The 25710-nt window shown below is 38.3% G+C and overlaps 1 protein-coding gene across 1 annotated transcript in view; it reads left to right on the forward strand.

The window, feature by feature from the left end:
• Window positions 1–25710, forward strand: part of LOC579734 (low-density lipoprotein receptor-related protein 1B) — a 50252-nt gene that overhangs the window by 20183 nt on the left and 4359 nt on the right. Inside the window, exons 12-23 of the mRNA XM_030977831.1 lie at window positions 3789–3917; window positions 4711–4827; window positions 9966–10103; window positions 10761–10871; window positions 11974–12093; window positions 12769–12897; window positions 14420–14758; window positions 16565–16705; window positions 17884–18003; window positions 19555–19683; window positions 21565–21912; window positions 24167–24304. Of these exons, the coding sequence (XP_030833691.1) occupies window positions 3789–3917; window positions 4711–4827; window positions 9966–10103; window positions 10761–10871; window positions 11974–12093; window positions 12769–12897; window positions 14420–14758; window positions 16565–16705; window positions 17884–18003; window positions 19555–19683; window positions 21565–21912; window positions 24167–24304 (1959 nt within the window). The remainder of the gene's footprint in view (window positions 1–3788; window positions 3918–4710; window positions 4828–9965; window positions 10104–10760; window positions 10872–11973; window positions 12094–12768; window positions 12898–14419; window positions 14759–16564; window positions 16706–17883; window positions 18004–19554; window positions 19684–21564; window positions 21913–24166; window positions 24305–25710) is intronic.

Raw genomic sequence — 25710 nt, forward strand, 5'->3', positions numbered from 1 at the left:
TTTTGAAAGGCACCCCCTATTTGAGGACTGCCAATATTTCCGAACCCCCCATTTCGCGGGCTTTTCCTGCCTTGGAGACCCCCCTAAATCAGGAAAAATGCTCAATGTACCCCCCTAAATTCGGAATAATTTCTCAGGAGTCCAAAGAGATGAGAGAAAAAAAGAAAAAACACCCCCTTTTTAAAGAAATCTCCGGGTGAAAAGTCAAATACACCCCTTTTTTTTTACAATTCTCGGGCCGGACTTTGTTGCACGAAAAGTACCCCTTTACTGGACATTTTGGCAACACGCATGCGGTCATTCCGACCTCTGAGTGGGGGGGGGGGGCAGCACAGTAGTTGCAATGAATCAACTTAAGAAGATTAGTAGGTACAGCCTCCGTATTCAACATCACTGGAACCGTTTGAATGTTCTCTGATTTCCAGCCCCAGTCTGTCACGTCCATGTATTACAATTCACTCTCCACCATGCCACGACTTGGTAGTATGTTCTGAGGGAGTGGAATTTGATGGAGGCTGGCGTAGGAGGGAGTCGCATTGTCAATTTTCTTGTCGAACAAGTTGTATCGTGATGATGGAAGTGAGTCATTACAGCAGCAACCAACATGAAAGACATTGCTTTGATACCAAGTTCCTCTATAAGTTCCTTTGGCTGACTTGGAAGAAGGAAAGTACTAGCACTGGATTTTTAAGTGGGGCTGCATTTCACAAGCTTCTGGAAGACTGCTCTCTTTCCGATTCCGAATGTCCTGGAAGTCGAATCGCAACCAGTGTATAGGCATATCGAAAAAGTAGTTGTGAGCATAGATTTATTACCCAGGTCCACTTTCAACTGCTCAATGTTATACACCTTCGGAGCCTTGGCTGCATTGTCAGACCGGAAGTATAGTACCCTGTTATCTATATCCGCGTAATGCAAGAGTAACACCAATATGTCAGTGCCTTCTCAAATCAGAGTAGTAGACTGACGACGAGAAAAATCGAATACAGCTTTTTTAATAGCAAAATGTGTATCTGCATCCCCGGATACATTGATGACGGAGCAGTTACCCTTTCTCAGTTCCTCACTAATGAGATTTATGAGTCCCTGCTTATTGCAGTCTCTTGATAAAAGCTCATCCTTCTTGCCTGAGAATACTGTTTCTGCATTGAATCTGACAACTGGATGGGCATTCTGCCCACGTCGATGGTGTGTACTATCATTAATTGACAGCCCTCCACCATAGCCGTCAAAAACTACATTTGCAGAACCATATCGTGGGGGGGGGGTTGTCAAATCTGCATAGGATCGTACTATTGTGGCATAGCTGTCTCCTGTCTTCTATGGAATCCGATGTACCAAGGAACCATCATCAAGAGCATACTGTTCTGAGTCCTTTCACGGCTTCACTCGACACTTTACTGCATGATAAGTTATAGCATGAGCTAGCTGAGGCTTCTTAGCCCTCCGAAAGACATTCCTAGCCTCTAAAAGTGCAGATAGGAACTGACTGAGCTCAAAGCCGAACACCTCTGCTACTTAAAATTCCCTTGTTTTTTAAACTACCAGGAACCGTTGAAGCAGCAAAGCAAATCAGCATTTATGATTTGTTCAGGTACAATTGTTACTTTCGAAATCTCTTCCAAATTCGTAGCTTTGTCTTTCCTTTTGAACGAGACTATGAAAACAGCATATTGGAAGGCCGCTGAGCTAAACTCATCGATGCACCCCAGAATAGCACACTAAACGGGGTTGACTTGCAATTAGGTTGCTTCCAGACCTTCATGATTTTGCTGGAAGCAATCGGTACCGTGATGAAAGGAACTGGACTTCGCAAGATCCTTGGAACAGATAGCAGGGAACTATACTTCCACTCTTATAATGCAGCCAAGGCCCCGAAGGTGTAGAACTGTAAGCAGTTGGAAGTGGACCTGGGTACGGAATCTGTGCTCACAACTACTTTTTCTGGATGCCTACACCGATTGCGATTCGACTTCCCGGATATTTGGAATAGGAAAAAATAGAAGCTTGTGAAATGCAACCTTACTTTGAAATCCTGTGCTGGTACTTTCCTTCTACCAAGTCAGCCAAAGTAACTAACTTAGAGGAACTTGGTATCAAAGCAATGTCTGTCATGTTTGGTGACAGCTGTAATGACTCAGTTGCATCATTACGATACAACTTGTTCGTCAAGAAAATTGCCAATGCAACTTCCTCCTACGCCAGCCTCCACCAAATTCACTCCTTCAGAACATACTACCAAGCCCGGGTAGGGGGGGGGGGAGTATTTGGTTTGGCCGGGGGTGTGCCGGTCAAGTCTCGGAACCCCTTTTTTTGTTTAGGGGTTATTTTTCTTGAATTGAAGCCCATTTTTCACTATTTTCACAATGCAAAAACCCGAAAAATTTTTGAAATTTTGAAAAACACAGACTCATGTTTAGGGATATTTTTGTTAAAAATGGGACCCATCTTTTGGGATTTGGGGTGAAAAAGTGACCCATTAGAGCGGCACACTCCCTTATTTCTTAATATGTGAGTACCCCCCCCCCCCCCAGGCTACCAAGTCATGGCATGGAAATTGAGAAGACATGGACGACACAGACTGGGGCTGGAAATTAGAGGTCAATCATCTGGTTCCACTGATGTCAAATACGGAGGCTGCACCTAGTAATGTTCTTAATTTGATTCATTGCGACTTCTGTACTGCCTGTAGCACACTTCGCTATACCTGCAGAGGTTAAGGACTATGAATATGACTATAAGGTATAATGAATATGTGTCTAGATATTATTATTAACTTGTTACTTTGGCATTGTCACTCCCCCCCCCCTCCCCCTCGGTCCACTTCCTCAGTGTTGACAATGACCTGTCAATAGTTGAATTCACCTTTTTTCTGGGGGGGGGGGGGGGGTGTGACGCCATAAGGGTGAGAGATAAAATGATAAATTATAAGTTAATTTCCTGTTCAAGAAGTGCGCCCTCTATTGAGAAATCATAGTGGTTTTGTGGCCTTTTGGACGCCATGTTGGATTTCGTGGTTTCCTGAACCACTGCTTAAAGTTCTAACTTATCCTAATGGATTCTATGACCCCGAAAACCATAGCATAGACACCCCAATTACGTCTCTCGAATGGATAATAAGTGACTTATGACAAATGTTATGTTATGGCGGCCATTTTGGACGCCATCTTGGATTTGGGGGCTTCGTAGACCATCACAAACCATTCTTACTTGTCTCAATGGATTCACTGACCCCCGAAACCATGGGATAGACCCCAAAATGATGTCTCAATGATGGATAATAAGTGATTTATGGACATTTTTAGGTATCGGCTGCCATCTTGGACGCCATCTTGAAAAAACAGATTTCTGAACCTTCGATTTTGGTATACTTTTACTATGTTATTCCTGAGGTCAAATACTACCAGAAACCGTTGAAAAACCTTTAGTTGCAATTTTTTGGGGGTTGGGGTGTTTTTTACCGTATATTGACCCGACTATTACTGCAATTCAGGGTCGCCCGGCCATGGACATGCAGACCTGGAAAGTCATGGAAATACGTTCTTCTGGAAAATGATGGAAATTGATCATGTATTTATTAGATTTGGGGTTTGCAGGTAAACATCCATTGGTCTTAAAGGTCAATTTTCATGAAATTCTGTTTATAGCGACAATGTTTGTAATGTACATGTCTCATCAAGACATTCCTAAACAAATATCCAACAGTGTATGTGATTGCTTTGATACATTATTTACATGGTTACAACAGGTTACAAATATATTATTCTCCTTTTTGTACTTATTTTCAGATGGGACATTCCTTCCGTGCGCTGATGATCAGTTCCAATGTGAGGGTGATGGGAAATGCATACCATTAAGCTTTCGTTGTGATATGTTCCAAGATTGCGGAGATAACAGCGATGAAAGCAACTGTGAAGGTAGTGTATAATGTCTTTAATTTCCGTAGAGACAAAGGGGCAGTTTATGTTCAAGGGGAAGAGCATACCTGCTAACCCTTAGGAAATATCCGGAATATTCTGATTTTTCAAAATTCTGATTATGTGTATATGTGTGTGTTTGTGTGTGTGAAAAAGCCTAATTAAGCTTGTTTTATCATGTGCTGTAATTTGAGAGTACACATATTGCGTGGGTTGAATGGCTGCATGATCGAGCACCGATGTTGTATTTGCTTTTACAGATTGTAGGCCTACAGATTTACCGCGTATTGCCATTTACACTGCCACAGCATGTGCAAACTCCCGTTATGTGTACAGATTTCTTATTTTCGAAGGCATACCGTGCAAAAAATTCTTACTTTTTATTTTCAAATATTGGCGGGTATGGAAGAGTTACTGCAGTTATACTGCAGAGTTTTTTGCTCTTAGAAAAATATAGTGTCATTGTTTTGTGTGGATGTTGAAAACGATGATATACAGATAGTGATGATGATATGGTAGTATTAGTGATGAAGGTGTTGATGCTGGTGATGACAAAAAAGGTGATGATGATGTTGATGTTAGTACTTGTTGACAAAGATGATGACTATCGTGATGTCGATGATGTGGGTGATGGTTATGATGATGATACAGCTAGATAACGATGATGTTGATGATCATGATGATGATTTTTAATGACGATGGTGTGATGGTAAATATGCTCCTATAAATAGTTTTTTTTAAACAGGATTAATGTAATAAATGCATCTGTTTGGATTTGATCTCTTTTCTACAGAGCAATTATGTGGGCCTGACCAATTTCTGTGTGAACTTAGTGGCGATTGTATACGACAGGTTTGGGTATGCGACGGTTCTTCTGACTGTCTTTATCGAGAAGATGAAGAAGACTGTGGTAAGTAGTACTGGTAGATTATTATCTCCTTTTCTACCTTTATTGTGTGTTTGTGTGGTGTGCTGTGCAATATTGCGAACACAAGCTACATGTATCAGTACTTCATGTATCAACAATACTAATAATGACGTAGTCTACATGCCAGACTGTAATTTGACACTTCAAAACGATGCCATAAAGTCTTGAGCAGATCCCGACTCTGTCAGTCTCTGGCTGTGTCAATAAGAGTTACAGTCCAGAGCCGGTATTCAATTCAATAGTTAAATTTGAAATGTGAGTATTTTACTTGGTCTTCGGCTTAGGTAGAATACTTAGCCAATTTTGCTATTCAATACACGCGTTTACGGTTACAAGAGTGCGCATGCGCAGACATGGGCACCATTTTAATTTACGAGTAAAAATAGTTGTTTACTCGTAATTTAAAATGGCACACATGTCAATATGATGTGAGCGCACAGCACAGGCAGTCGTGCAACCATGAATGCGCATCTGAAAACATTGATGACGCGATGTTTACTCTCAAATTAAAATGGCGCCCTTAACCGTAAAGGGGTGTATTCGAAATTGTTCGCTAAGTATTTTACCCTAAATTTAAGAAAGCTCCCTACTAGACTTAAGCCAATTATTTTGAGGTCTTGATTGGCAGGCATATGGTTTTCTAACGCAGTATTATAACATGCTCACAATTATATCAGCGTGTATTTATTGCGACGCATTAATTGCGCATTACTTTTGATTGACCGTGTGATGTCACAATGCATTTCAGTAAGTATTTTACTTAGATTTCGTCTTAAGCTACGGTCACAAAGATTCGTACGAACGATGCGTTCTTACGAATCTCCCTGTGATTCCATTGTCTTTCCGAATTGCCATTGTCTGAAAATCGTTCAGACGGCGTTCGTAGCAGTTCGTAATGGCATTTGTGACCGAGGCTTTACGCATGTAAATGTCGAAAATGCGATTTTAATACGAGATAGGTAAAGTTCTTAGCTTAGTAATTTATTGACATTTCTTTATTATTCTAAGTATTGAGTTGAATACCACCCCAGGGCCAATGGATGGAGTTGGGTATCTGAATATAGTCTCCTAGCTCAGAGCCTCCGCTATGCATTATGACCCACTGACAAGGTAGGGTTTGTAGATGCAAACTACAGCTGACGGGTGACGTAAAACGTAATTCTTTCTTCGATCATCATCGGAACAGAATTATCATGGTTTGAGTCTTACCTAGTGGGAAGAAACCAATGTGTGTCATACAAGGGCATTAGAAGTAATTTCCTCCCAGTTCATTCTGGGGTACCGCAGGGTTCAATTTTGGGCCCGCTACTATTTTGTAATGACATATGTGATCTAGCTAGCCTTGCATTCAAATACTAATATTTCTTTGTACGCAGATGACACTGCCATTTTCTCCTATGGTTATGGAGTACAAGCTGTTCAAACCCAGTTAGAAAACGACATACTAGTTTTATGTGAATGGATGAATGAAAATGGACTAGTTGTTAACACAGACAAAACTAAAGTTATGTTATTTTCAAGTCGAAGGAAGAAGAATCCAGTCAAACTACAGATAAAAATGGATGGTAAACTTATAGAAAATGTAACGAAATTTAAATATCTGGGTGTTATTGTAAATCAGAACTTAGATTGGTCTTCCCATGTCAATGATGTTTTTAAAAGGATTATGAACTCGCTTATATGTATGCGGAGGATTAAGCACTGTTTGATAAAACTTGAATTTACTAATTTATACTATTGTTATTAATTATTTGTATTATTAATTCTTCCTCACATTGATTATTGTTCAACTGTTTGGGGATCACTGAAAAATACAGATTTAAAGCGACTACAGAAATGTAAAAACAAATATTGTCGTTTAGTATTAGATGCAGATTAGTATACGCCTGTACAATCTATGTTAAATTCTTTAAGGTTGCAGTCCGTCAAACACAGATTGGAATACAATTATCAAGTACTAATGTATACAATCCTGAATAATCTTGCTCCTGTTTATCTAAAACAAGCTCTACCTCAAAGTGCTAACCCGTATCCCACGAGATCAGTTTCAATGCATCAATTGTAGCTTGCCGCTTGCCAACCCCAGAACCGATTAAAAAAACAGACCTTCTCGTACACAGCAGCAAAGTTGTTCAACTCACTACCCATACTTAACCAAATGTTCCGCCTCACTACCTATTTTTAAACGAAATGTCCGTGAAATTCAAGTGACTTAAATGACTGAAGTATTCCTACCACCCTCTCACTCTCTCTCTCTCTCTCTCTCTCTTTCGTTTACTCTCTCTCTCCTCTTCCATTTTCATCTAATTTCCTATTTGTACGACATGTTTTATAGTTTGTTTATATTAGGTTTTTGTTGTATATTTTGTGTATTTTTATGTGTATTGTAAGATATTTGAAATGTAAATTGTTTGTTACAGCAGGGCTCCCTCAAATCAGGCCTTGTGGCTTGAATGGGACCACCCTGATTTTATAAAGAAGACATGAATAAATAAATTAATTAATCGGTAGAAAGATCTTAATATTAATCCTTGTCCACAATCAGTAGATAAATTGGTAAAATATAATATCTGCGGACTGTAAGGAAAGAACCCATTTTCAACTCACATTATCAACAGATAATTCTCGCTATCGCCAGTACGTCAAAATTGCCCGCATGTATAGCCTCTTGAGCATTATATTTTCTTCTAACATGTATTTTGTAATGTTATGATATAATTATGTGTATGTGTATTTCATATTTGGGTTTTATTTGTCGAACGGCCCTTTTGAGTCAGGGCTAAGAAAACCGATTATGAAAAAAATATAAGTGCTCAAGTTTAATTCAGATCACATCTAAGTATTTTACTTTAGTAAGCCAACTTATTACTTTAATAATAAGTTACCTTCTTACTGAGTATCATTGTGACTTCATTTACACAATCCAAACTTATGCACAATAAAGGTTTTGCATTTAACCCTAAAAAAGCCGGGTTATTTGAGGTCTTAATACGGCCCTCCCCCCCCCCCCCTTAAGATCTCGGCCTTGAAACGGCCGATCGCCGCATATTTATGATAAATTATGCAAATAAGGTCATAAATTCACCTTTGTACCCATAAATCATATATTTTTTTTTATATTTAAGCATTCTTTTTCACTTCATGTATTCGTTAGACCATTTGAAACAATAATGCGACCAAAAAAATGGAAGAGCTAGGTTATCCCTTATGTTTTCTCTTGTTTTGATAATTTCTTATGTATTTCCTTGTTTTTGTCGTTTTATTTCATTTCTAACTACAATTCAACTATTTTGACTCCAAAACAAACACCTAAACTTTAAACAAGCCACAGTAACCAATGTTTTATCTCTTTTTAGGAAAAATGCCATTTCCATAATGTTTGTACACAAATCAAGAAAATTAGCAATTTTCGGGCTGACATGCAAAGACAAAGGTCGCGTGACTTTGTAACTGTGCGTCCGATTTTCAAAAAAAAAATGTTTTAAAAGAGGCGCAAGACTAGAAAGAAAAAAGTCAGCGAGCGGCGGGCGCCATCCGTATGCGTTCCCGAACAATCAGAAAAATCGCGGGGAGGGGGGCCTTGTTAGGGTTAAGGCACGCTGATATACATGTAACTGTGCGCAGGTTATAATAAATGCGTATGACACAATATACCTGCCAATCAAGGCCTTCAAAATAATTGGCTTCAGCCAGCAAGGGAGCTGTCTTAAACTTGGAGTAAAATACTTTGCCAAAAGCTTCAACTTAGCTTGACTAAGTATTTTACCGAAGCCAAAACCGAGTCATATTTTTTTAGATAAGTATTACATTGAATATCGGCCCTGGGTTTATTTTTCACTTTGTCACAAACTTGTTCAAATTTTTCACTAACGATAATATTTTCGATACTATATAAGAGTATAAATGACCTTTAAACCTTAACATTATCTTACTTCTCTCTCTTTTAGTATTCAGACATGACCTTTAAACCTTGACATTATCTAACTTCTCTATCTTTCAGTATTCAGACATGACGTTCAAACCTTGACATTATCTTACTTTTCCATCTTTCAGTACTCAGACATGCCCTTTGAACCTTAACATTATCTTACTTCTCTCTCTTTTAGTATTCAGACATGACCTTTAAACCTTGACATTATCTTACTTCTCTCTCTTTTAGTATTCAGACATGACCTTTAAACCTTGACATTATTTTACTTTTCTATCTTTTAGTATTCAGACATGACCTTTAAACCTTGACATTATCTTACTTTTCTATCTTTCAGTATTCAGACATGCCCTTTGAACCTTGACATGATCTTACTATTCTATCTTTCAGTATTCAGACATGACCTTTAAACCTTGAAATTATCTTACTTCTCTCTCTTTCAGTATTCAGACATGACCTTTAAACCTTGACATTATCTTACTTCTCTCTCTTTCATTATTCAGACATGACCTTTAAACCTTGACATTATCTTACTTCTCTCTCTTTTAGTATTCAGACATGACCTTTAAACATTGACATTATCTTACTTTTCTATCTTTTAGTATTCAGACATGACCTTAAACCTTGACATTATCTTACTTTTCTCTCTTTCAGTAATCAGACATGACCTTTAAACCTTGACATGATCTTACTATTCTATCTTTCAGTATTCAGACATGACCTTTAAACCTTGACATTATCTTACTTCTCTCTCTTTCAGTATTCAGACATGACCTTTAAACCTTGACATTATCTTACTTCTCTCTCTTTCAGTATTCAGACATGACCTTTAAACCTTGACATTATCTTACTTTTCTATCTTTTAGTATTCAGACATGACCTTTAAACTTTGACATTATCTTACTTTTCTATCTTTTAGTATTCAGACATGACCTTTAAACCTTGACATTATCTTACTTCTCTATCTTTCAGTATTCAGACATGACCTTTAAACCTTGACATGATCTTACTTCTCTGTCTGTTAGTATTTAGACATGACTTTTAAACCTTGACATTATCTTACTACTCTATCTTTTAGTATTCAGACATGACCTTTAAACCTTGACATTATCTTTCTCTCTCTCTTTCAGTATTTAGACATATGACATTTCAACTTTGACACTGTCTTACTACTCTCTCTATCCTTATTCAGACATGACTTTTGCACCATGTGATGAAGATCAGTTCCAGTGTCCTAGTGATGGGGAATGCATTCCTGCCAGATCGGTATGTGATCTCATCAATGATTGTGGATTCGGTGGCGATGAACTCAACTGCCAACCCCAAGGAGGTGAGTCCTGTCCTATCTTGAGTTGGGATCGATCCTAGATCGAAAGTCCTCTGATCAGTTGCAAAATTACAGGATATTTATGCATGTACTTGGGCCTTTTTTCATAAAACTTGTTATCAATAAAAAGTTACAATAACTGTTATAAGCTACTGAAATCGTGGCATATTTTGTTTGGCTGAAAGCAAATTTATCAAGGATATTTAGTATTTGTTATCGATAAAAAGTTGTATGTGTTTTTTATCAACATCATTGGGATCAATAAAGAGTGACCAAGGAACCAACTGAAGCAAGCGGTTTAGATGATCGAAGTCACCTTGTTGATAAAGCATAAAGTTACGAAGAACATCTCTAGTGGTTATCCCCGACTTATTAGTCACGATCCGAAAATGAAAGGCGAAATGGTCACTAGGCGTTGGATTAGGACACACACGTAGTAATAGTAGTAGTAGTAGTAGTAGTAGTAGTAGTAGTAGTAGTAATAGGGACTTTTAGACTCTGCACGACGAGAACGTGGACTGCCCTTTTAAGGCAATGTGAAGTCCTTTTAAGGCACTGGCAGTGACGTCACATTGCCTTAAAAGGGCAGTCCACGTTCTCGTCGTGCATAATCTAAAAGTCCCTATTGTCATATCATAAAATAACTATTTATATTTTCAGGTACTTGTCATCCTGATCAGTTCACATGTAACGATGGACAGTGCATCCCTGGGCCTCACCAATGTGACGCCTTTACTGACTGTTCGGATGGAAGCGATGAAGCAGGATGTCGTAAGTAAAGTCCTCTGCATGCTCTCTAATCTGACTATTATCAAGTTCTTAAAGAAATTGTAGTGACATTACATAGAGATATTACATTAAAACTTGTAATGTGAAGAGAGTAGAAGAAGGTATCTAGAGGAGAACAGAAAGAGCCATGATACAGAAGATGAGTGTGTGGTGTGAAACTGTCCGATAGAAAGTACACTAGTGAGTTCATGGAAAGGTTGGGTCTGGAAGAGACTGTAAAGAGAAATAGATCGAGATGGATGCGTGTTGTGTTTAGAAGGGAAGATGATGAACCTGTGACAAAAAGAGTGGGATCTGGAAGTGGATGGCATAAGAGGGTAAAGGAAGATCAAAGATTTAATAGAAAAATATGTTGAACAAAGAAAGCATTAAGGTTGTTGAGGAGGATGCTCTAGACAAGAAGAAGTGCAGAGAGGGGGTGTCATCACGCTGCGAAATTCAGTAACCCCGTGCAAGACGGAAAATGCTAACTTTTATAAAGGATGATGATATTATGAAGATGATGAAGCATTTAAAAGCTTCTTTGCTTGGGATTCAAAAGACCATATGATTGATATTTGAACAGCAGGACATTGTGAGCCTGTCAGAATGCCAAGTCGGCTTTACTGGTAGTCTTGCGACTAATCTGACATCACAACTGTATCTCAGCTTAGGTTGATTTTGGGTACATACACCAGATTGCTTTAATTGACTTTAGCCTCATACACTCATGTGTGTATGGACAATTTATCTTTATTTTCCACAAAAATAATCTCCCTATGCCACTTAGTATTTATCATATATACCAAAGGCATCAAGACTATTTAACTGTTTCCAGTGCTAGATCTATACCAGTGTTAAACGGGTTTTCATTGAGCTAATCAAGACCATAAATTGGTAATATTCTAAAGCCAGATTATGTTTCACCAACTCAACCTATCGTCGATTGGTGACTATGCAGAGGGTCAAAGAAAGCAAGTAGTATGCATATTTTTAATGCAAATTACAAGTTTAATACTGTTGATATAAAATTACCATTTGTTTCGTGTAAAACAGAATCACTCCATGACACTTTTCTTGTTTTATTTTTCGTAATCCCTTGTAGCTTTCCAATGCCAATCTAGCTTCCAATTTGCCTGTTACAATAGCTCACAGTGTGTCTCCCAGCCTCAAGTCTGTAACTACATACCTGACTGTGCCATGGGCGAAGACGAGGTCGACTGCGGTAAGAATCTTTATCTAACTATAGGCTTTCCATTCAAGAAAACGATTGAAGATGCATAGGAGCCTTTCCGATAATTCCTAGTTGTATAATACAGGAATAGCCTTTTGATAAACGGGCTCGAGTTGTGACGTCAGAAACGAGAGTTTTACTTTAAGTATTTTGTTTTGGTCGGAAAGGGGCGTTTGGAGGGTGCAAACCTATTTCAATTTCTTGAGATTTGTTTCAATACTGGGAGTCGTCCCGATTTAATCCAAACAAAATCAGCATATGCCAAAGTTGTCGAACTACTGTTAGGGTGAACCAAGAGTCGAAATAAAACCACAGACTTTAGCCTTACTCAGAATAAAGGAGTTCTGTCTCGTAACAAGGCTAAAGTATTGTGTTTTTCTTTTCGACTCTTGGTTTAAGCTAACGATACCAAACAAGCCTAAATCCAGTGACCGGGGTATTAATATTTGTAAATACGGTATACATGTATATTTAAATGACAACTTAGATGTAGTAAGCATTATGTAAACATGCAGAATATGATTATTAACTAGTATTCATGCGTAAAGTAAGTCATCTGATGATCAATTATGCGATGAAGGTTTCTGGATTTGTTCAAATGGCCGGGGTTTATAATAATATTAGAAATGATTCATTAATGATCAATCAATCAATCATTCCTAACAGGTCCATGCGATGATGGTTTCTTGACTTGTTCAAATGGGGCCTGTGTACCAGAGTACTGGAAGTGTGACGGATTTTATGACTGCGTTGACGGTGGTGACGAAGTCGACTGCGGTACCGTCGGAACTATCTGTAAGTTAGAAGAGCTAGATATACATCTATTGACATGGCACTACAATGTCCATTGACAAGACATTGATAGACATTTGCACACTCCACCCTACTGCAGTAGATGGAGATATGATAGGAATTTATTCCTGGAATGCTTTTAGCGCCTGAGGGTAGCTGGGCAAATACTGGAGTAATGATGGTACTTTTTAGGTGCCTTGAGCAGCCCCTGGGATGGATATATGTCCAATATATAAATGTAGCTATTATCATTATTAGTAAGAGCAAAATCGAAATCCGATTCAACTTTCCACTGTGACACTTGCACCTGTTTAGGTCATATCAAAGTAAACGCTTATTAATTGCTCTTTCAAACATTTTTGCCTCCATAATAGTAATGATAATATAGAGATATCGCCTGCTTTGAGAGGTCTGGCTGGTTTTAGTGGCTGGCGCGAGTTCCCGAGAGCATATAAAGCAGCCAGACCTCGAATATTAAAGCAGTCGATATGACTTTTATATGGCGAATTAAAACAAAAATCTACCAAGAATTTTTACCTCAGCCTTTTATTGAGTAAAGATTGGTTAAAACATCACAGACAATCTGATACACTGTCTGTTTATCTTCAATGGGAAAATGACTGAAATGTTCGATCAGTTGGGAATCGCAGACAAGAATCACTGTATGGTGTCCGCGCTCACTCAAAGAACATTTTAACACGTAAACCAATGGGGATCGCAGGATGATTAGAGCACAAATTAAAGACTATTAAGTTAAGGGCGGGTACGGGGGCACTTTTTAAAAAAATGACTTGTAGGCAGGGCATGGCTTAAAATCATGACTCCAATTTCGACCAATCAGATGGCTGGATTTCTTAAGTAAGGTATATAATGTAGAGATATCGACTGCTTTGAGAGGCCTGGATGTTTTATATGCTCAAGGGAACGCGCGCGCATCCTGCCATGACCCTGAGGCGCGCCTGGGTGGGCGGCGCGCCGAGGGGTCATGGCAGGATGTGCTAGTTCCCGAATATTAAAGCAGTCAATATCTCTTTTATATGTGGAAATGAAACAAAGTCTACCAAGAATTCTTACCTTATCCGTTTATTGAGTAAAGATATGTTTATCACGAAAATCTGAGAAACTGACTGTTTATCTTCGCTTGAAAAATAACTGACACTTTCAATCATTTGGGAATCGCAGACAAAAAGCACTGTATGGTGTCCGCCCTCGCACAAAGAAAATTTTAACACGTTAACCAATGGAGTCTGAGCACAATTGATTTATGCGGGCTGTTGCCCGGGACAACGGATATCACTCATGAACTATTGACTACATGTTCGCCTTTTTGCGGGAATATCCAAAATCACCACTGCAAATTCGACCAATCAGATGGCTAGATTTTCAAAGAGAGGTATATGATAAGTGTTATAATGGCAATAGTAATAGTAATAAAAACGATGAGAATTATAAAACTAAGAATATAGTAGCAATGTCATAAGTAATTTTAATTAATTATCCCTACTCTGCATGATTGTATCTACAGATAACCTCAATTTAGGCCAGAACGAAGTACAGGAAATCACTTCCCCAGGTTACCCAATGCGTTATGAAGCTGGCTGCTATGTCGGGTGGCAAGTCAATGTTCCTTCTGGACTTTACGTCCGCTTGCTATTCCTGACATTTGACATTACCATTTTTTCCTTTGTAACCATGGGAACCGGCCTTGACCACAGTGATCAGGACACACTGGTGTCCAACTACCACTTTCGCCATGTTCCAAGACAACGTGTCATCCCTAGCAACCAGACATGGATTGAATTTCACTGCGGACCTTTCGGTGGACAAGGTTTCCGGATCGAGGTTTCGGCAATCAATCCAGACAGTAAGTGCCTTATAAGCCATTCTTTAGATACCATCTGCGCATGCGCATGTAGAGATGAAGGTCATATATACAACTTGTAAGAACCCACTGAGACAGAAATCCTGGATATGGGCTCATCAACTTTTGTAATCAATATTTATTCATAAGATAAGATAAGATATTAATTTGTCTTCCTTTCAAATTGGTGGGTACATAAATAAGCAACAAGATAAACATGGTGGGAGTATATATTTGTGACTACCTAAGAATACATTAAGAAAAAGTTGGTATAAGAAACAAGAAGTGTACAAAAATTGGGAGACTAGTGGGCGAGACGGGAGAAAAGAGAGAATTAGGATATGACAAATAATAAAAGACAACAGCACAGCACACAATGGGGACAGCACACAATGGGCACAAGACAACAGGAGGGGGGGATAGAAGGCTGACAATATGAAAATATGCAGTAAGACACATAATATCAAGAAGAAGACATTTACATTTATAGTAATACATAATAGATCTAGCTAGGCACTAATGGTACATTCTATGATACCCAGGTGGAAGTATTCTTTCAAAAGGAGGAGACAACATCTATTCATGAAGTACCTCTATCACTTGTAGAGTGATTTTTCTCAAATATACAGAGTGGGACTTCTCCACATATGAACGATCAGTGGATCATTAAACTTAAAAGACAATCCAATCTTTGTAAATGTGTCATGAAAGTGTAAACACATGTAGAAGAAAATGTAAAGAAATATCGTAAATATAGTTTTTTCCCCTAAACCTCTTCTCCCTTTAGGCACTACTCAAAATATATCACCGTATCACGGATAAGATATTATTATTAAATGCTCTAAAAAGAATAGAACCTCTTGATGAATTCAATTTGAGCAAAATGCAATTTTAGTTACTGGAGTGCGGAAACCAATGGGAGAGGAGTTCATCAATACATCAGTGACATTATCTATTCAGTTAATTTGAAATTCCCTTATTTTATTTTTTTAGTTATTGCAACTTTAAAGTTGTCAGTGAAAAAATATAATGGAATTCAATATACTTGAAAGTGTATATGTACCCGCAAATGGCTCATTAATGGGCCATTCTTTGCGTTGATGAATAGATGATTTAGATACCACTCTCATTCGCCAATCAATTTTACCTTGCTGGTTTCAAATTGGTTCAGTTTAATGATCCCAGGGTCTAGCCGTCATTACAAAAGTGGTATCAGATAAAAGGGGATACAAATTATTTCTTTTCAATAATGTACAGTCATACCTGCTTTGGTGACCACCTGTCTACAAAGACCACATTTTTGTATTTCCCTTGGGCGGTAGCTATAGACAGGTTTAACTGTATTACAATAAGTCTACTTTGTTATGTAACGATGCTAAAGAAAGTTGAGATTCATTTTCGTTAACTCTTTAAATGCCACACAAATATCTCCATGTCCCACATAGTATTTATTTTCATTTCAAGATTGAAGATATTTCATTTAACCATAACCATAAAAAGATCCAAACAACAATACAAAATACAGAATTGAATATTGAAATGGCCAAAAGAAAAGCGAATGCTTGTAAGGAATGGCCCTGAAAAAGAGAGAAACAACAAAACAACATTTATTATGGGATAGGTCTCCAAACGCTTCAAGTTTTAAGGGTTTCCAGTGCAAAATGAATCCTTTACGGTTAAAAAAAGAGTTATTTTGTGCAAGCTTCCAGATTTGGCAAATGAGCGAGCGTACAGAGAGGCGAAGAAAGCAACCTATGTGTTACGAAACGCAGTGTATTATATTTTTTTCGTCCCTTATTACACCAACAGACTACATCCACCCAACATGCAGGAGCGACCAGTATCAGTGCATGGATGATTATTGTATAGAGACCTTTGACCTTTGCAACGGAGCAAAGGACTGCTTGGGAGGGGAAGACGAGGATCATAACTGTACTACTTTTGACCACAGTAAGTATATGTATTACCAGGGAGTTGGACTTAAACATTATGGAGAGCCATTTGTAGCCTTCAAGTAAAATATATTCAAAAGCAAGAATTCAAGTATCTTAGACTTTTCATAAATTCCACATCAAGAACATAAAATATCCTTCATATTAGAAAATGTAACTGATTTGAATCAACATTTTATGCCTTTTAAAGTAACTTTTACAAAATATTTTCAAAGATGCTAACAGCTTTCCATAAATGTAAAGTCCAACTTAGAGATAAATTAAACTTCGAATCTTTGTTTTAAAAAAGTTTACACAAATAGAGTCATATCAAACAGTTCACCTTTGACCTATATTTAGTGTTAAAACTGGACAATCCAACACTGGGGATGATTATCGTAGAATATAGTAGAGTCACTTATTGATAAAAGGTGAAGGGATCCAGTTCAAATTTACTAATTCCATTTTCTTTTCTTCTTTTTTTTTTTTTTTTTTTTTTTTTTGCTGTGCACTAGAAATTAATAGGCCCGAATTCATAAAGGAGGTTTAAATTTAAAGAGAAGAATGAGTTCTGGGAAGAGGTGAAAAAATAATTTGTGAGCGTTGTCATTGTTATTATGCAAGTGTGGAAGAACATCAAATAAAAAATGTTCCCTAAAATGCATGGCTCTTCAAATGCCTTAATATTCTAAATATGGCTTGTAACATCATAAAAATCGGGACTGATTTTTATGCCACATGTTCGTGTAGTCCCATATACACCTTTTTGTGTACAGTGCTTGTACTTTTACCAAGACTGGGCCAAATTTCTTATCATTATGATGATTCCGGAACCTTGAAGCACACACCAATACTTATATATAGATGATCAATCTTTTCTGATCGATTCCACAACGTTTCTTTCACAATGCAATCGCATGACCAGAATTCAACTTTATATTTAACCCATGGTTTAAATTTTCATTTACATAACCCATGGTCTAAAATTTGCTCAAAGTAAGCATGACACAGCCAGATGTCATATATTAGACGCTCGCAGGGCAAGGTACGATTATTTTTTCGCAAATGTTTACACCATTGGTTAAATGAGGGTTTAAACCATGGGTTACTCCTTTGTGAATTCGGGCCATTGTGTTCATGTTTTACTGTGTTGACATTTTCTTAACAACGTACCTTCTATCTCTTTCAATATTTCAGACGAATGTGGCACACATGAGAACGAGTTCTTCTGCGAAGCTGGCAACTTCTGCATCCATGCGGATTTCAGGTGTGATAGTTTCGTTGATTGCCCCTTCGGAACTGATGAACTTGACTGCGGTAAGTATTTAGGGAAGGCAAATTTATTCTACTTTGCGTTCTACCGCGGCCGGAACGCCTACTTATCTCTTAATCCCCCGTTCCAAGACCCGTATATATGCTGGTTCCTTGCACGCGCCTATTGTGTCCATGCTTTGTCTGATGCGCAATAGAGCAGACAGCCGGCGTTGCATAGAGTAAAGAAGCCCACCCGTTCGCTAGGCTCGCTGCAATCAACTTATGCTGACAAGCTAGACTGTGGTAAGTACTGTAAAGCCAGAAGCATTCACGTCATGAAACATTGGATATTTGGAATCAAGAGCAATTTTCACGGTAAATAACTTTATAACTTGCAAATAATATGGAGTTTTACAATGGTTGTGATACGGTTATTGTTAGGCCATTAAAAAATATATACATGTTTAGCGTCTCCGTCCGCTTCCTTTTGGGGGCCGCCTCCTTTTTTTCTTTTTTTTTCTTCAATATTTTTTTCATTTAAAAAAAAAAAAAAAAAATCCCGGCGGTGATCTTGAAAAATAGCCCGTCTGTCAGGGAAATGTACCGAGAGGCCATTTTGAAGAAGAAAAAAAAAAAGGGCCTCCTTCCTATTTTTCAAAAAGGCAGGACGCTAAACATGTTGTTGTTTTTTTTTTTTTTCCTTATGATCTTTATGATGACATACGTTGAAGTGTAATACACTTGACATTGTTTATCTGAAACACAGAGCTCACTGAATACTCGTAGGAACTATGCTGAGTGCAGTTGCCATTTACTTGTATTTACAAGTTTTACCGAGGCATATCTGAATAAGCCTTAGTTAATTACTTTTTTAACTGAAAGGACAAAGAAAACAACGGTACTAATGAAAAGCTGTTATGATAGTAATTGTAAATTTATATTGTGCAATGAATATGTTATATTCAACTGCAGATATCAATATGAATACAATTTTCGCTGGAAAGGTGATGAGTTTTTATAGAATTTTGTGAAGATATTCTTAAAGGATACATGCATATCTTATCGAGCTAGGGAGAGAGATTGTTCCAAAGTTCGGGCATGGAACTTGCAAAATCACAATCTCCTAGAGAAATCTTTGTCTTAAAGCGGGACAGCATGCACTACCTGTAGCTACTTGCGCCCTCTATACAGCCAAGAATGCCTAAGCAGTACCCGTTGATCCCCCATGGTCCCCTTTATATTATGTTAATTGAGAGCTGATTTGATGAGAAAACTACCTGCCAGTGACCTTGCAGGGAGGTCTAGGGAGGTCTAATCCCCTGGCCAAACTAGTGGAGGCGGGCTTTAATGTGAAATGGCAATGATTTTTTTTTTTCTTCAAACATTTGTGTACCCGGTAATGGTTGCCTTGCATTCTTTTCACATACATGTGTATGACTTATAGAGGGAGGGAGATGAAGCAACAAAAGTAAAACTATCAGTTATTCCAGACTGTTAGAAGGAAAAGGAATTCATGTGATCAATTTAGCCCCTGGGGACCCCTGTCTTGGTTGCAAGTTCTTGTTTTTTAAAACAAGTGTAGATGATATTTTTTCTAACATTTATTTTTTATAGAATGCAGCGATGGTGAATATGAATGCCCTGGTAAGCAGTGTATCCCTGGAGCGTTTTACTGTAATGATTTTGTGGATTGTTTGCAAGGAAACGACGATGAATTGAATTGTGCCAATCCAAATAATACGAGTAAGTATCTCATTTTTAATTGCTAGGGGTTGGGAAGGGTGGATGGTGTAGTTTCAGGGAATTTATTGTTGTTGTTATGATGATAATCATTATTAACCGTATCAGACATTCGAGCAGGGCAATTTTTAAATATCATTGTCCTCCAAGTTTTGATAAGCCAACAAAACATACGTGCGATAAAAAATATATTGACCGCTCAGAAAATTTGATGGGATTTTGTGTGTAATTTGCCGGTCAATATTGATACACAGTACACCAATGAATCAAATATATTGCACAGCCATATAACATCATATTTTACATAGCTTAGACAGATACCGAGATGTGATTGGTCCAGAGCTCGCATGTGATATCAATTGCGAGGATCTAAATTGTTATATTTTCCTGGCCGTCACTTTTCAGTGTTATACAGTGCGTCCCAGAAAAAATGAAACCAAGAAGTATCGATGTTTTATCATAACTTAATCACAATCATAATTAATAAATGATACATATTTGGAAAGCTTAGCGTCTCCTCTTTGAGTTGATGCTACTCACGTAGTGCTTGCATTTCCATAATTTTATTAAACGAATTCGTTTTTACTGGCTGCATGCCGTATCAATAAACGAAATTAACAAAAGACTTAACTCCGTTTCGTTGACAATCAGCCGTAGACGAGAGTCTTCATGCATGGCTGATTGTCAACGAAACGGAGTTAAGTCTTTTGTCAAATCTACTTTTTGCTACGGCAGGCACCCAGTGAAAACGAATTCGTTTGTTAAATTTATGAAAATGTAAGTATAAGATAGTAAGAGTATCTAGTTTGCTCTCGATATTTGATGCGGTTAATAATAGTAATATTGACTGCCTAATTCAGGGCAATACGACTTGTCATATATCATCCTCGCCTTCGGTTCAGGCGATATACAACGTATGTCGTATTGCCCTGAAGGCAGTCAATATAACTTAAATATGCTTGCACTGTATTTCATGGTTTTTGTTAATGTTATTATTATTGTTATTAATCAATTAATCAGTTTATTGTAGTCGTTATTGGACGCCCGAAAAAGAACATATCAACTCTGTCGGTTAGATTGAGCTGAAGCGGGTGATGCCTCGATCTATATTTGAATGTTATTCTTATTTTTCTAGAATAGACCATGCGAAATATTTTAGTGTTTTGTTTCTTTAGGTGTAATGATGTTTGTATTTCAAATTTTATCATTGTAAATAAAACCAACCTACCAATATTCAAGCTAATGTCAAACCAAAAACTTTCAGGTGCATCAACTTATTTCATGAGTGATAAGATATTCGCAAATGTGTCATGCCACAAAATGCTTAATGGCGTGACTTGCATTCAAGATTTTAATTTTGTGAAAGTCCCTTGGTGCTAAGAAGACATGACTTAACAATTGACAAAAGTTTCGTGCTGTGAAATGAATAATACAATTCATGAAGCATGAACAGCATTCAAGTTCTTCATGTTGTGAAAGTTTACAACCAGGGTCTACTCATCATATGATTTATTTTAGTTTAACTAAAAACACAAAATGGTCGGCTGTGAGATGGCAAAAGAATTTATTTACACGTAACATCTTTTACAGTAATTCATTTTTAAAACTGGAGAAAGGAGCAGTTGTCATTCATTTCGCTAACAAATTTAGAATGTTTTGTTCATGGGGAGGGGGGGGGGGGGGAGGCATTCGGATTACAATATTTGATTTGAAGTTAGATTACACTAATATAAAGCCTAATTCGTAATAAAATCAATGCTCACAAAACAAATTGCCATACATTCTTTTGTCGTATCGCGGCCCGGTGGTGTGGTGTGTCATTTACATGCATATGCATCAGTTTCCATATTATATTAAACATGTATATTTCTTTCTTTTTTTCAGTGACATATGATCTTACTGACCCAATGAACATATCGTCTCCCAACTATCCCAATGACTACCCGGTGCATGATTACACAGTGACCTACATCACCGTACCCGAAGGCTTGTTAGTCCGGGCACGAATATTAGACTTCGATCTCAGCCACTCGTCGTTTTTACTCTTCACGAACGGTCATGATACCGAATCGGAGGCCTCCGATTTCATCAGATCGTTCACCTTTGATTCAGAAGTTATCCCGGGAGAGACAGAGGTGCTTTCAGAGGGCAGCAACACGATGGCTATTGAATTCCACTCAAATTACTTCAGTCAATCCCGTGGTTTCCTCATTGAGCTGTCAGCTGTGGAAGGTAATTTTTTTTAATAATGATTGGCTTTAAGGACATGCAATACTTACATGAGGTTTGGTTGGAACTATCATCCCGTTTCGGGTTGTTGTTGTTTTATTCTTTAAAGCCTGTCTGCAGTACTAGCTACTTGCGCCGGCCTCTATATAGCAAACAGTGCCTAAGCGGTACCTGTTGGTTCCCCATGCCCAGGACCAAATTCCAATTGAAAACAGTTGAAATCTCCAACTGGTTTCAATTGGTTTCAATAGGAATACAAATTTTCCAGTTGAAACCAATTGCCTGAACTGGAAAAAGTTTGGATGGTGTGTCAATTCCAGTTCAAACCAATTGGAGATTGCAACTGGATCTAGTTGAATCTTGTATTTAACTGGTTCTAGTTAGAAATGCAACTGGAACCAGTAAGATAATTTTTCCAGTTACTCAATTGGTTCCAGTTAGAAGGCCATTTCCATTTACCCAACTAGTTCCAGTTAGAAGTGCAACTGGAACCAGTAAGATTATTTCCAGTTACCCAATTGGTTCCAGTTAGAAGGACGTTTCCAGTTACCCAACTGGTTCCAGTTAGAAGTGCAACTGGAACCAGTAAGAATATTTCCAGTTACCCAAATTGGTTCCTGCCAGGTCGAAATTCTAGTTGATACCAGTTGACATCTGAGACCAGTTGATATTACCAGTCGATTTACCAGTTGATTTACAAGTTGATTTACCAGTTGAAAACCAGTAGATGATTACCAGTTGACTTACCAGTTGAAAACCAGTAGATGATTACCGGTAGATTTACCAGTTGTAAACCAGTAGAATACCAGTTGACTTACCAGTGGACAAACCAGTTCAACGTATCTTATGCATATTCATGACTTATTTGCATGTTTTCACAACAAATATAATTATCATGATCTGCCAAGCAAATGTGACGATGCACGTCAATTTTGTGATTTATATTTTCTTAGTCAATCATTGACAAATATATTTTATATGTCTGATCACCTTTTTCATCTAATTTAAGACGTAAAAATAGATATATTGATATATATTATTACTAACCAGGAAACAAAATGTATAATTGTGTATATATGTATGTACGAGCTCCATTATTCTAACTCACAAAATGGCCAGATGCCAATATTGATTATTGATTAAAAAAAATAAAAAAATACGTAAAGACAGTATTTTTGTTGAGAAGTTAAACCATTGTCAATGCAATGAGCAAGGAGAAATGTTTCGCTTGTATGAACAGTGTAAATTTGAGGATTTTAATGTTTCTTTTGCAAAGCTCTGGCATGAGATACCAAATGCAGTGGTGTACGTCCTAGTCTTATGGATACATTACCGCACTGTAGATTGCATGGTTCACGGTTCGAGTCCCCAAGTGGCACTGATGCCTGTTGGTAGATAAATTCCTTGAATGCTTGAGCACCTTTTCATGGTACATGTAGCTCGGTTAAAGCCGGGTAATGATATGATTGCAGGGCCCTCACAGAGAACAATATCAATACTGATGAGGCTACCATGGTTAAACAAAACAAAACATGTTATTATTCTTATTGTTATGATTAGTAGTAGTAGTAGTAGTAGATATAGTAGTAGAAGAAGTAGCAGTAGTAGTATTGTTGATTTGTATTATTATTGTTTGTTGTTATTATTTGTTGTTATTATTATTATTATGACGATACAGGTAATGCAACAAAGATGGACATGGTTTATTCAGAATCACTTCTCTCTCTTTCTCTCTCTCTCTCGTTCTGCTATTGCATCCCGTCTTGAATCGCATCACCAGGCGCGGATCCACGGGGTGGGGGGGGGAGGCAGACCGGCCCGGCCCCCCTATTTGTTTGTTTTGTTATTATTTGTTGTAGGTAGTACCCTCACTACCGCCCCCCCCCCCCCCCCCCCCACTGAGCAAAAAACGGTCTGCGCAATTTACGAATTCCCGGGAAAAAAATGAAGAAAAATAATTACTACCTACCCCGCCCCTCCCCCCCCCCCCCCCCCCCCCCCCCGCTTATTCAGCGGCCGATTGAGTCGTTGCGAAATTTTCTCTCAAAAACCGGACGAAATTTTGGTCGACGCGATTTTCAATTTTAGCCCCCCACCCCCCACCCCCCCCCCCTATCGGCAAATCCTGGATCCGCCACTGCGCATCACAGCTGCATGTAGTGGACAACTGCCACAAGAAGCGCGTTAATCCTGCCCTCTGACTACCATTTTATATCTGAAATGTAATCTTTTTCTTCTTGATGTTTTATATTTGAAGAACCAACATGCGGCAGTGATGAGTTTACATGTGAGCTTGGTGGGTGCGTCTCTTACAACCTCACATGTAATTATTTCCGTAATTGCCCGGTGACTGGTGATGACTCGGATGAAAGGATTTGTACTGCGCCGGAAGGAGGTAAGACTTTAAATTCGTCAATATACATATTCATGTCACGCACGGCCTGTAATAATGATAATAATAATGATATTGGTTTCTTATAGGTAGTGCATTTCCATTAACTGAATGGTATTCTTATGACCCTGGTCACTGGATTCAATTACTATTCTGCGCATTAAAGTGCACATTCTCCACTTCCTGGGGAGCATTCCAGCTAGTCGCTTTTTTTTACGGGCACTCACGTGGGTGGAGAGGAACAATGTAGCATGCCTTGCTCATCGATATAAGTGATGTGTCGGGACATAAACCCACGACCACTGCATTTCTAGTCAAATGATTAAAGTAGCCACACGAAGAAATCAAAAGTGTTTTGAATTGATGCCTTGCCGATCAAATACAACAACTCTTCTCTTAAAAATATGTTTGGGGCCCGCAGTACTCAACTCTCAAAAATGTTAGTTTTGAGATCCAGATTTTCTGCCTTCAGCGGTCCTTTGTAGAGCGTTAATATTTGTGAGGTCATATACGGGACACGGCTGGCTAGCTGCATACTGCTACACGGCACTGAGCTGTTCGTCCAGTGTGTGACGTCACAATTCAGAGCTCGCTACGCTTGTGTGTTTGACTTACGTTCAGGGGCGTTCGGGGGTCTAAGGAGGGTCTTGAAAAATTGCATTTTACGCCTTTCCATGATATCTATATGATTTCTCAGCAAATTGTTCGTGTTTTTCAAGAGAAAATCTTTCCATCCATATGTAATTTGTTCTATTTATGAGTTGTTAGTGAATTCTCTTTGTGTAGCTCCTTTGAACTACTTGTCTACAATTTGTATCTTTGAACATGATGTAAGGCGATGTTTTGGGGCACTTAAATGAAGCCCCGGGGTCTGACGGTATATGTAACAAAGTGCTGAAGCTTTGTAGGGATCAGTTAGCCGGGGTATTAAATGAACTTTTCTAACATTCACTGGAAAGGGGATACATCCCGACTCTTTGGAAAACATCCTGGATGTTTCCCAAAGAGTCGGGATGTATCCCCTTCAAGGCTTGATATATAAGACCAATTCCAAAAGGAAAGAAAGTTAAGGAGCTTAATGATCTTCTTCCCATCTCACTCACTTGCAGTGTCATGAAATGTTTCGAAAGATCATGATGAAGTACCTTCTTAAATACAATACCCCTACATTGACCCCATGCAGTTTGCTTACAGATGTAAGAGAGGAGTTGATGATGCAGTGTTAACATTGAAGGTATATGCCCCTTTAGACAAGGCTAAGACCTATGTTAGATCCACTTACGTGGATTTTCTAGTGCTTTCAATACTATTATCCAGGGGCGTACACAGGGGGGTTGGGGGTTAACCCCCCCCCCCCCCCTTTGGTATTTGTATGTGTATAACCCCCCCCCCCCCCTTCGTTTTTTTTT

Source organism: Strongylocentrotus purpuratus, unplaced genomic scaffold, assembly GCF_000002235.5.
Source record: "Strongylocentrotus purpuratus isolate Spur 01 unplaced genomic scaffold, Spur_5.0 spur5_scaffold_1, whole genome shotgun sequence".
NCBI lineage: Eukaryota > Metazoa > Echinodermata > Echinoidea > Camarodonta > Strongylocentrotidae > Strongylocentrotus > Strongylocentrotus purpuratus.